Genomic DNA, 11372 nt, shown 5'->3' on the forward strand with positions numbered 1-11372 from the left:
CCGGATGAACAAGATCTAGCGCCCTCTATCATGTTGAATGCCGAAGAGCTGTTTTAGGGATACCGAAGGACCCAACACGAAGAAACTTGGGCAGTTTTCACCTTTATTCGTCGTTATTTGAAATGAAACATAATAAATAGTCAAATAGGGAAATGTGCCGCCATAAATCTTTACAAAAGTACTTCGTAATATGTTATCTGACGAAAGCATGCTGATGCTCGAGTCCATAGGTGGTCAACGAGAACGCCTGAAGGTCCTTCGTGTGGTCGTGCTGTATCAGACCGTGTGAGCTGTCAGCACAGTTAGCATTCCGTGGGGTCCATGAGGAGTGCGCCTCTGTAAAATTGAAACGTGTAAACATATTTAGTCTTTTATAACAACATCAAGATGTTTGAAGAGGCCAGCGAGGTGTTTGAGAACATGTTCAAGTCGTCTTTCCCGTTGACGTTCATCGTGTTTCTGCCGGCTGTGCTCATACTCGTCTCTCCTCTACCAGCAGAAGCGGCACACGAATTTACAGTGTACCGCATGCAGCAGTATGACCTGCAGGGTCAACCCTATGGTACGTGAGTTTGAATGATAAAACACAAACGTGTTGTGGACACAGCTGAATCTGCATCACAGTTGCATACCTTAAACGTAGCTCTTGTGGTTATTTGACAAACTAGTAGGCGGTAGCGCTACGTAGACTATAGCTAGCTAACTAGCCATGACAGTGGTGTTGCGTATTGCCTTCTTGCTACAGCTCGTCTAGATCGCTACCCGCCCGACTGAGCAAGTAACATAGAACCAAAAACGTTAGCCATTAATATTCAACACAGTGTTTCTGGTCAATTTAAGGGAAAAATGTAACGTTTGACAGAAGTAGCTTGTTCCAAAGCTGTAGGTATCCACCAAGTAAGCCTGTAAGTCTGGATAGCTAGGCTAACTAGCTAACAGCTGAAGACAGCCAGGTGGTTCTGGCTGTAATACAACATATTAAGAGCAAACGTTGTAGAAAAAGTCGCAAATCACGTGGACTGTATTTAAGTATATAGCCAGGTAGTGTTTTTCCTTTGTCTTAGCTTTATTTTTGGCTAGCCAGTCAAGAGCCCAAAAGCTGCCGACCTAGACAGTTGGGTGGTTAATGACATGAAAGCAACTCCATGTAAGATTGCCTGCGGGAGTGAATAGAAAATTTAGCTAGCTATATTTTAACTTCTGGGAGCACTTTAGCTGGATTTTCCAACGAAGCTGCAAAAGGTAGATATGGCTGAGACCATCCCCACAATTGGTGTGTAATCAACGATGGTGTTTTTCCTAGGCACACGGAATGCGATATTAAACACCGAGGCTCGCACGGTAGAGGCGGAAGTGCTAAGTCGCCGCTGTGTTATCATGCGACTCGTGGATTTCTCTTACGAGAGATACCAGAAAGCTCTTCGCCAGTCTGCCGGGGCTGTGGTCATTATCCTCCCACAGAATATGTCCACCATGCCACAGGACATCGTGCAGGTACAGATAACCAATGGATGGGCTTTAAATCGGTACCTTTAAAACTGCATGAACACTGTGCTTTGAATGCGCTTTGTTTGGCACGACATTACCTGAGACGTTTGTTTTCCCCTAGACTCAAATCTTTGAATGGTCCCTGTCTTGTTACCTTTTCTACCTTCGCTCAAGGAAATGAATGTGAACATCAGTTTTAGTCACCCCCCCCCCCCCCCCAAAAAAAAAAAAAAAAAAAAAAAACATGTTAGGCCAGCTTTTCTGGAAAGGGGAAAGTAAAGTTGTTTATTTAAATTGTCATGGGTTAAAGGCAACACTTGTTGCCACTGATTCTTGATATTTGGTCACTGTAGTCTCTTGTATCTTTTCAAAACCTCGCAGCAGTTTATGGAGATTGAGCCGGAGCTGCTAGCCACAGAGACAATTGTCCCTGTGTACTTCGCTCTGGAGGATGATGAACTGCTGTCCATATACGAGCAGACCCTCACCTCCTCCTCCTCTCAAGGGTCAGCATCTGCAGCAGAGGGTAAGAAAAACGAATGCAGAACCTTTTTTTTTTTTTTAAGAATACGCCTGCTGCCCGTGGCGTTGTGTGTGGTGCCTTAGCCTGTCCTCGCGGGTTGCAGTGGGAAGTGTGCACAGCGCTCTGACGGCTGCTGTGTGCTCATCCATTGCTGGCTCACTCACTGTTGCGTCATGGAAGCGGAGCGAGTAAATGAGTATTAGCCAAGCACAAAGGAGGAAGAACCTGGAAACGGAACTGTTTTTGATATGACTGTTCGGTGTTCCCCGTCCGCCAGTGTTACTGCACACTGCGACTGCGAATGGCTTTCAGATGGTGACAAGTGGTGCTCAGAGCAAGGCAGTGAGCGACTGGGCCATCACCAGTTTAGAGGTAAGTATCTGTATCATCACACTGAGCCGCTAGGGTCCTTGAAGGGTCACTGTGTTTGTTCGTGCCGATTAGTGTTTAATCAGTTCACAGTTCCAGTACTGGGCCACTATCAAAGGTTCAGTTTCTGTTAATACATAATGCATTCTTAACCCTTTGTGGACATCAGTCTTGCAGAAAGATTATTGCCGCACTATAAAGTCTGGTGAGTACAGAGAACAAAGAAAAAGTTGTTCACATGTCATCTGGAGGGGGGGAATGGAGGTGCTTTGCATTTTGTCTGTATTTCACTCCATGTAGTGGCACTTACCTTTAATGCCCTAATATGTTTTAGCTGTTTTAAATGTGTGCATTTATATAGGTAGTTAACTGATCTATAAATTGTTCTTTGGCAAAAATATGTCTATACTGAAATATGCAACAGTAATAGTATTTGATATGGCATATTTTTATCAATTAAAGAAGTATATAATAACAAGGTGGATGCATGAACGGCAAATCACGCAATCAAGATGCATGATGAAAGATGCATGAATTATTGTGTTAATAATACAGTTTTACTTACTGAATTGAAATCACTATGACTGTTGGAATAACCAAAAAAGACTTATGTTATGAAGCCACCATTAGTCTGATATCTTCATAATTCCTGTCTTCCTTCCCAGGGACGCCTAACAGGAGAGGGAGGAGAAGATCTGCCAACAATCGTCCTTGTGGCTCATTATGATTCCTTCGGTGTGGCCCCAGTGAGTTGGCTCTCTTTTCAGTTCTTTAATTCCTTTGTGCAAATATTCTTTGGAGTCTAGCTTTCTGGAAAAAAATGGGAAAAGAATAAAAAAGTGTCTGGAAAAATAAGCTATTTATTGTATTGGTCCTTTACTGTTGGCTACTGCAAAAATTGTCTCAGTATTCAGTCTGCTCCCTGGCACACTGTGGCTATCGACTGACTGTTAACTAACTCTGCGGTTGAAGTGTGGCTTGTGAGAATGGCTTTTCTCCCTTTGTTCCAGTGGCTGTCGTACGGTGCAGACTCAAATGGCAGCGGGGTGTCAGTGTTGCTGGAGCTAGCCCGCCTTTTCTCCAGGCTCTACACTTACAAGAGAACACGTGCTGGGTAGGCTTTGCCCCTGGGAGTCATGAAAGTCATGCTGCACTTAACTACCACTGGAGGGAGAAATGATTGCTTCTGTTTGTGCTTGTGGCTAGTAGTAGGCATGGGAGGAGCAGCAGAATGTCTTTCCTTGGACAGAGATTGACGATGGGTAGTCTCATATGTAGTAATCAACAAACGGTGGAGGAAAATAATAAGAATTCTGAGGGACCTTTACAGTATGTTGAACTGAGCAAAAATATATTTTGATACAATATTTTGATTATGGCACCAACCTCATGTGAAGTCTGTGAACCACTGTAGGGCAGGCAACCTTAGCACAGAGTAGGTATTCAGCTATATATGTGAAAGTGAGTCAGTGTCTTTTCCTGGATAACTAATGCATATTGTTTTCCAGGTACAACTTGCTGTTCTTTGTTTCTGGAGGTGGGAAGTTCAATTATCAGGGAACAAAACGTTGGCTGGAGGAGAACCTCGACCATACAGGTAGAACGCTAAAGTTCACTTACGCACTAACCAAGTGAGACAACTGGTCAGTTGAGAGACAGTGAGAGACTCGGTTACAGACAAAAAAGGAAATACGTTTTCATGAAGCTATTGATGCTGCTGTTGTGTGTCGTGGAAAGTGGACTGTATGAACGGAATGCATCTGACCACACATCTGACTTTCCTGCCTTAACAATATGAAACACAGAAATGCACTTTTACTTGCTCTCTCCCACCTCAGACTCCAGTCTTCTCCAGGACAATGTGGCTTTTGTGCTGTGTCTGGACACCTTGGGCAGTGGGGACAGCCTCCACCTCCATGTGTCCAAGCCCCCTAAAGAAGGCAGTCCTCAGCATGCCCTGCTGAAAGAGCTTGAAACGGTAATGGCCAGATGGTAGTCCTGTTCCTAAAGTGTGACCGTATGTGATATTGGAGAGACTGAATTCATTTACAGTGTCCCCCCTCCAAACTTAAACATATGTGAATATTTTAGGAACTGTCATTTAGACATAGGAGACACACTGAACAGTGTCACATTCAGTCAGCATCGGAGCTTCAGGTTTTGTGGAACAGGTTATGTAATTATAATCAATTGTATAATTTATCCTCTGTGAATTGGATGATTTTCAGTGGCTTTAAAGGTTATGAAATTTTTGGAGAAATGGCTTGCCAGATGTTATATCTTTTTTACACATTTTATATTACTTAGACTGTGCCATGTCTGGGCAATTAGATTTCTGACCTGCCTTCTCACATGGGCAAGTAAGGAAAAAAAATATAATATTGAACCCTGACCTGTACATATTAAATTAGATCCCTGATGTAAATAAATAAACCTTCACTTAATAGCTAACTAATCAAGTAATGTAGTACTGAACTATCTTGTTCAACTCTTTGCCCACTAAGATTTATCTGTTTGGAAAATATAGGTAGGTACTCAAATACAGAATTATATTTTGTGTCAATGTGTGCATATCAGCTAGTTCAGTTGTTTCCTGTTGGACAAAACAGATCCGTGTTGGTAAAAGGGTTGTAATTCAACCTTTAACATTTGATGGCAAAGAATATTGCCTGCTGTGCTTCCTAAGTTGCTGGTGTAACATTTTCATAGTTATTACTAAGCCATATTTTGGGTGGTGCAGACTGTTCTAATGTGCAGATGAAGTAAGGCTTGACAGGTGAAAATGCCCCCTGCTGCCTGGGGAACACGGGACACTTTTACTGAGCTTTAGGGCAGCGCCGGGCCAAGTCTGAATCCTGGCCTCTCTGTGCCCCCATCCTATCAGGTTGTTTCGGGACAGTACCCAGAGATCAAGTTCTCCATGGTGCACAAGAAGATCAACCTGGCGGACGACACGCTGGCCTGGGAGCACGAGCGCTTCGGTATCCGCCGGCTCCCCGCCTTCACGCTGTCCCACCTGGAGAGCCACCGAAGCGCGCTCAGAAGCAGCATCATGGACGTGCGGTCAGTATCCTCTCCGGATGGGGGAGGAGAAGCAACAGCCGGGTGTGTGTGTAGAGCAGTGACCACCTCTTACACCGTTTTCTCTCCTGCCGTGGTGCCATATGTCCACCAACACATGTTCTTTTTACTGTTGTTGCTGCATGGCAGTCTTCCCAAATATTAAAAAATCTTCTCTTCTGCAGGCCTCATGTGGACCTGAAGAAGCTCAGTCGCAACACTAAGATTATTGCAGAAGCGCTTGCTAGAGTAATCTACAACCTCACAGAGAAGGTAATGTCCTGATTATGGCCATTTGCAGGTGTAAATCTCAGCGAGGCTGGGTTGCTTGGTTATCAGGAGAAATCAGTATATGAATGAGACCATAGGGACTTTAACAATAACAGTAGTTATTAGGTAGTAATAATTTTTACAACAACTTAGTTCCATAATTTACTCAATAAATATTGACATTTTACATAACCAAGGATACAAATAACTAAACAAAACTCTCTTTTTAAGTACATTCTTTACAAACTATTCACACAGTGCAGTTTACAAGCTGTCTATAATAAAAAGTAACTTTTTAAATTTGGTATACAAATAACTATATAGCAAAATAATATACAAAAATCTTTTTAAGATAGCTAAATTTTAAATGCAATGGGATTTATACTTACTAAAAAAATGTGTGTGTGTGTGTGTACATCCTGAATGACTGCATCATATTGTGAGGAAATATTGCAACTATTGTGAAACATGCTTGTAGAGACTTGTCCGGTTTTGGAACATACTATACTATACAGCACTGGCAGTCTTATAGGGACGGTCATATGATGGGTGTGTTTTCAAATAGTATGGCAAAGAGTTCACAGTTTGATAGGTGTAATGTGTTCAATGAAAGCATGGCACTACCACTACACCTATAAAGTACCAAAGGAAACACTGATGGTACTCGAGCAGAATTGCTTTGCTTATTTTCCAGTTGCATTAATGCATATAGGATATGAAAGCTAAGGAAGCCCCTGACATATGGATATCTGCTGAGTAAAGAAGAAATAATATTTTAACATGAAGCTATAAAGTTCGTCTGTAATGAGTTCCGCTGATGCTCAGCTGTCTTCTTTGAATGGAACGTAATTGTGTCAGTGAAATTCGTGAGGCCACGAATGGTGTTTCTTCTCAGTTATCTATAAATGCACTCTACTCGTCGCTCAGAATGATACACATACACAGATGTGAACCATAGAGCATGTCAGGCTGCGTAAATCTTTTGCCCTTTGTAATGGTGACCTCTCGCTTGCCTGCTGAGCTGTGGTGAGTGTTGCAGAGCGTGAGTGAGTAAGGCTTCTCTCTTGTGTGTCCTTCAGGGTGCCCCGGCAGAACTGCAGATCTTCACTGAGCAAATGGTGAGTGTATTTGTGTGCACAAGGCCCGCTGGGTCCACATAGAGCTGCCCCCTCCGGAGGTCCCTTTCGCTGCCCGTTGAAGTGCGCTCACAGGCCTGCGTTTGACGAGGGGCAGCCGGCTCTGGGCTGCATGACTCAGGGCACGTCTGTGCTCCCCTCAGCAGGTGCAGGAGGATCAGCTGTCCTCGGTGGTGGACTGGCTGACCGCCCAGCCGCGCGCCGCCCAGCTGGTGGACAAGGACAGCAGCGTGGTCAGCACCCTGGAGTACCACCTGGGCCGCTACCTGAAGGACGTCAGGAAGCACAGTGTCAGAGCCGATAAGAGGTAATATCGTCACGAGGATGTCCCATCTGTCTCCGCACCTGTTTGGTTGCGCTGGAAAGAGGAAGAAATGGCTGAAAACTCAGTGGGCTGGAGAGCTAAATGTGACCTATGACTGACTACATTATCTTTGTTTATTTTGCATTTTCTTTATTTACTGCAGTTATCAGTTTATAGCTGTAAATGATCATTGCTGGAGTCTGAAAGTGCTTTTTTTGTCTTCAGAGATCCAGAGTTTGTTTTCTATGATCAGCTCAAGCAGACCATGAATGCATACAGGTGAGTCAACTTTCCTACTCTTAAATATTTAGCCAATACATAAACAACTAGAAGATCTTGAATCCGTCATTATGCAATAGTTTTTTCCATGTTCCTTTGTCGGCTGAGCCTGCCACCAGTCAGGAATCGCTCCCTGAGCGTCACAGTGTTCATGCCTCATTGTTTTGCAGGGTGAAACCGGCTATCTTCGATCTACTCCTGGCAGTATGCATAGCAGCCTACCTGGGAGTGATTTATTTGGCTATCCAGGTAAACACAAAAAATGTCTGTTTCTGTGATGGGTGTTAATGAAGACTTGAGAAAAGATGACAGCACAGCCAAACAGGCAGGGATGTCTGACCTCTGCCCCCTGTGTCTCTGCAGCACTTCGGGGTGCTCTACGGTGTCCTGCGCAGAGTTACTCAGCCCAAAACCAAGCAGCATTGATGGGAACCCCTCTGCCTCAACGCTTGGTTCCTCTTCAAAGATGTGTCAAAGAAAAGCAAATAAGAACATTGCAGAAGTCAGTCCAAGCAGCAGAGGTTTTCCTTCTTCATTGCATTCTTTCAAATGTGTTTTTTTTTTTTTTTTTTTTTTTACCCTTTTGAGTTTGCCAAGTTTGACATCCTGAATTGCTTGCTGGCTGTGAGGCTAGCAACAGGTCACAATCATTCTTCTAAGTCTTCCCTCCCTGGCTACCTAGCACAGCCTTACCCTGCCTCACATCTGTTACACTCTGCCCCTCGTGCCTGCCCTCTGACCCCCCCAATACACTCTGCTCTGTCTCTCTTGCCTGCTTTCCTACCCCCATAAAACTCTTTTCCTCCTACCCCCCTTAGCAGTCTCCACTGTATCCCTCTTGCCCCACTAACACTCTCTACTCTGTCTCTCCTGCATACCCTCCTACCCCCCTATATTCTGCCCCTCCTGCGTACCCTTCTGTCCCCTAAATTCTGCCCCCCCTGCATATTGTCCCACCCCTCCAACACTCACCACTCTTGTCTCTCTGTCTCACGCGTATCCTCACTTCCCTCTGACACTTTCCACTCTGTCCCCCTTCCTCTCGTGTCCTCTGTAACCTCTTCTAGTCAACAGTGGGCTTTTTTTTCTTTGGCAGCTATGACAAGCCATGAAAAGCCACACAGACATGAATGTAAACAGTGGTACTACTGGTGCATTCAGTATGTGTTTAGGCAAATACAGGCACAACCTTCCCCAATGCACGGGTTCAATGATGTTTTCTCAACCTTTTTTTTTTTTTTTTTTAAACTTTCTGCAGTGACTAACTGTCTGATAATGGGCAGCAGTTCCCACAAGCCATGGCCCTTGTTGACTGAGTGATTTACCCAATATTGTCTCCATAGTTGACAAAGAATACATTTTTCATGTCTGAAGTTGTCAGCATTGACTTCCTAAAAAGTTGCACGCATTACGCACGCGACAAGTCATGTGTCATACATTCTGTTCTATAGGCCTCCCGTGACCAATCACACGGATCATCCAGTCATGAGTTGTGTTAATGGTCCAGTCAGCAAGGGTGCCAGGCACTGGCTATAGTCCTACACTTTAATGGAACTGTAAGGCCTATGGATTTCACTAATTATAAATGACTAGAGATTAATAATTGAAAATCTTATTTGAATACCATACAAATTATTTTTAGATCCTTATTAAAAAATTATTTTCTCTATTATAACCTAAAAAACGCAACCTTTACCTCAGCCTTAAATGAATACTTTGCAGATTCTTGCCACATTAAAATTACATGTATGCATGAAAAATACATGCATTTAGAATTAAAACCCATAAATCAATATGACCTCCTTTTTGACACATTACTATGGAATTCTTCTTAACCATGATCCCATCATTCATTCATTCATGTGCTACAGCCAAATGTAACTCCTATCTTCACATAAGGTCATAAATGCCAATCAGTCTGTACCTTGGAGCATTCGGCACTTTCCACCACACTACAAACTATTTTCTGTTTTGATTTTCTGGTACGGTTTTACTCACACAGTTCTCATAGTTGTTATCTCAAATGGATTGTCTATCACTGTTGTCTGCTTTCTGTTGTCTTAGTCATATTCAGATTTGTGACATTTACCTGTCGGAACCATCTATATTTGGACATTAAGAACACGGGATAAAACTGCATGTTTAACATTTTGAAATGGATTTTAATTCCCAGTTTCAGTTTTTTTCACTTTGATAAAACGTTTGGAATTTTATTTGGTGGACAAATGTTTGTTGAACGTGGCCTATGGACAGAGTGTGAAAGAACACCTTACTCGGTCTTTCCTCATCAATGTGCGACTGCCTTTTGCTCCTTATTTTCCCGAGCTCCACAGGAGTGAGGAGAGGTCAGGAGTTGGTTTGCTTATCTGTAGTTTAAGGAGTGATGCTGCATGCCCTGGGAGCCCGGCAGAGTAGAGACTTGTCTAATTCGAAGGGACTGACAAGCAGGGCTCTTCTATCGACGCAAGGGAAATGCTGTGTGGTACATATCCTTGAATTTTAATTTATTGAAGCAGGTAATGCTGAACTGTGCACTGAATTTAATCTTTTCCTTTGTTTTTCTTACATCGAGTTATTTTTCTCTATTCCATTTGCCTTCTTGTCTGAACTGTTGTGTACCTGAATCATGGAATTCTTGCAACCTAAAATAAGATAAATAAAATTTGTTGATTTGGTTGACATATATTGGTGTACCATGTGAGTTTCATTAAACATTTTTTTTGAAGTGAAACCATCCATAAACACTGGTTCAGTGGAGATATGAATATAGTTTTATTACAAAAGAGTATTTGTCTTAGCAGAGTGTTGTATTACAATAGAAAAATGGGAGAGATGGAGAGTCTTGCTGCAAAATAAAGGTCCAGCTGACTGCTTAAAATAACTCAGTATTTCATAGGTGAATTGATTCATATATAAGTTTATTTTTTAAAAATCCTCAATTCACAACCACACTTTCCCCATCACTCATAATGAACAAATAAACGATAAATAAAATAAATTACAGTGCAATTTATTTTTGAAAAAATTAATATTACATGGCAATTGCCCTTTATACTTGCTGGATTGGCTCTCTCTTCAACACCTAAACCCAATTTCTCATGCTATTAACACTTAATGGTTGAGATGGAGGTGTTGGCATATCCTTAAAGCATTAATACACTGTCCAACATCCAGCTCAACATACTGCTTCAGGAACAGGTATCTGAGGTTCATACCCTGAATGTGGATGTCTGCGCATTCAGCACTGGAGAAAAAAACAAACTAAGTTAACACTGATCGGGCATGAACACTGTACTTAAACGCCTCAGACCAGCAAGATAGTCAGATGTAGTAGTTTTTGTTTGTGATTTTACTGATATGTATATATATTTCATGGAACCAGCTTTCACAAACCTATTTTAACTGTCTATGGTGGTAGCCATTAGGGACAATTGGAGTTGGGCAAAGAGTAAGGAAATGAACACACCTGTGTAGCAAGTACCGTCTGTAGAAGCAATAACCAAACACACAGAAAACACCAGCACATCAGCAATGCAGACGTCCAGCTCTCCTGTGGATGGGCTTACAAACAGTGTTGTCCGAAACAGCAGCAATTCAAACAATGTTCAAAAGAAATTAAAACTTATTTGTCTCATCACTAGCTAGCATGAGCTAGAAACAAGACTGGAAGACCTGGTGGTAGAAATGGACTCTTCACATCTGTGGTCTGTGCATCTGTGGCCTGTTCTGGCATAAGCATGCTGCTGATAACGACAGCTTCATTTTGATCAGGATAACAGTGCGTCAACGGTTACATCAAAGTGCAAACCAACGCTGCACAACACTCTCAAACACTGGAAAATCAATGCGTGGCTATGGTCTGCATGAATGATTTCAGTTTGAAGATGAGTTCCGCATCTTTTGTTAGATAACAACAGAATGGTTGTTCCCTTATGCTTTAAGA

General features: G+C 42.6%; 1 protein-coding gene across 5 annotated transcripts; it reads left to right on the top strand.

The window, feature by feature from the left end:
* Positions 1-276: 276 nt before the first annotated feature.
* Positions 277-10062, top strand: ncln (nicalin). 5 transcript variants are annotated; one of them, XM_036521534.1, is made up of 15 exons: positions 277-562; positions 1304-1494; positions 1870-2014; positions 2289-2383; positions 3046-3126; positions 3391-3494; positions 3889-3977; positions 4219-4358; positions 5265-5485; positions 5626-5713; positions 6790-6828; positions 6990-7153; positions 7376-7429; positions 7600-7678; positions 7793-10062. In XM_036521534.1, the coding sequence occupies exons 1-15, from the start codon at positions 388-390 to the stop codon at positions 7853-7855; spliced, it is 1728 nt and encodes a 575-aa protein (XP_036377427.1). In that variant the 5' UTR covers positions 277-387; the 3' UTR covers positions 7856-10062. The 5 variants fall into 5 exon arrangements, with proteins under 5 accessions (XP_036377427.1, XP_036377429.1, XP_036377430.1 ...); XM_036521536.1 differs by having other exon boundaries at positions 6993-7153; XM_036521537.1 differs by having other exon boundaries at positions 5265-5443.
* The last annotated feature ends 1310 nt before the right edge of the window (positions 10063-11372 follow it).

The sequence above is a fragment of the Megalops cyprinoides genome, chromosome 2, assembly GCF_013368585.1.
Source record: "Megalops cyprinoides isolate fMegCyp1 chromosome 2, fMegCyp1.pri, whole genome shotgun sequence".
In the NCBI taxonomy this organism is placed as follows: Eukaryota; Metazoa; Chordata; class Actinopteri; order Elopiformes; family Megalopidae; genus Megalops; species Megalops cyprinoides.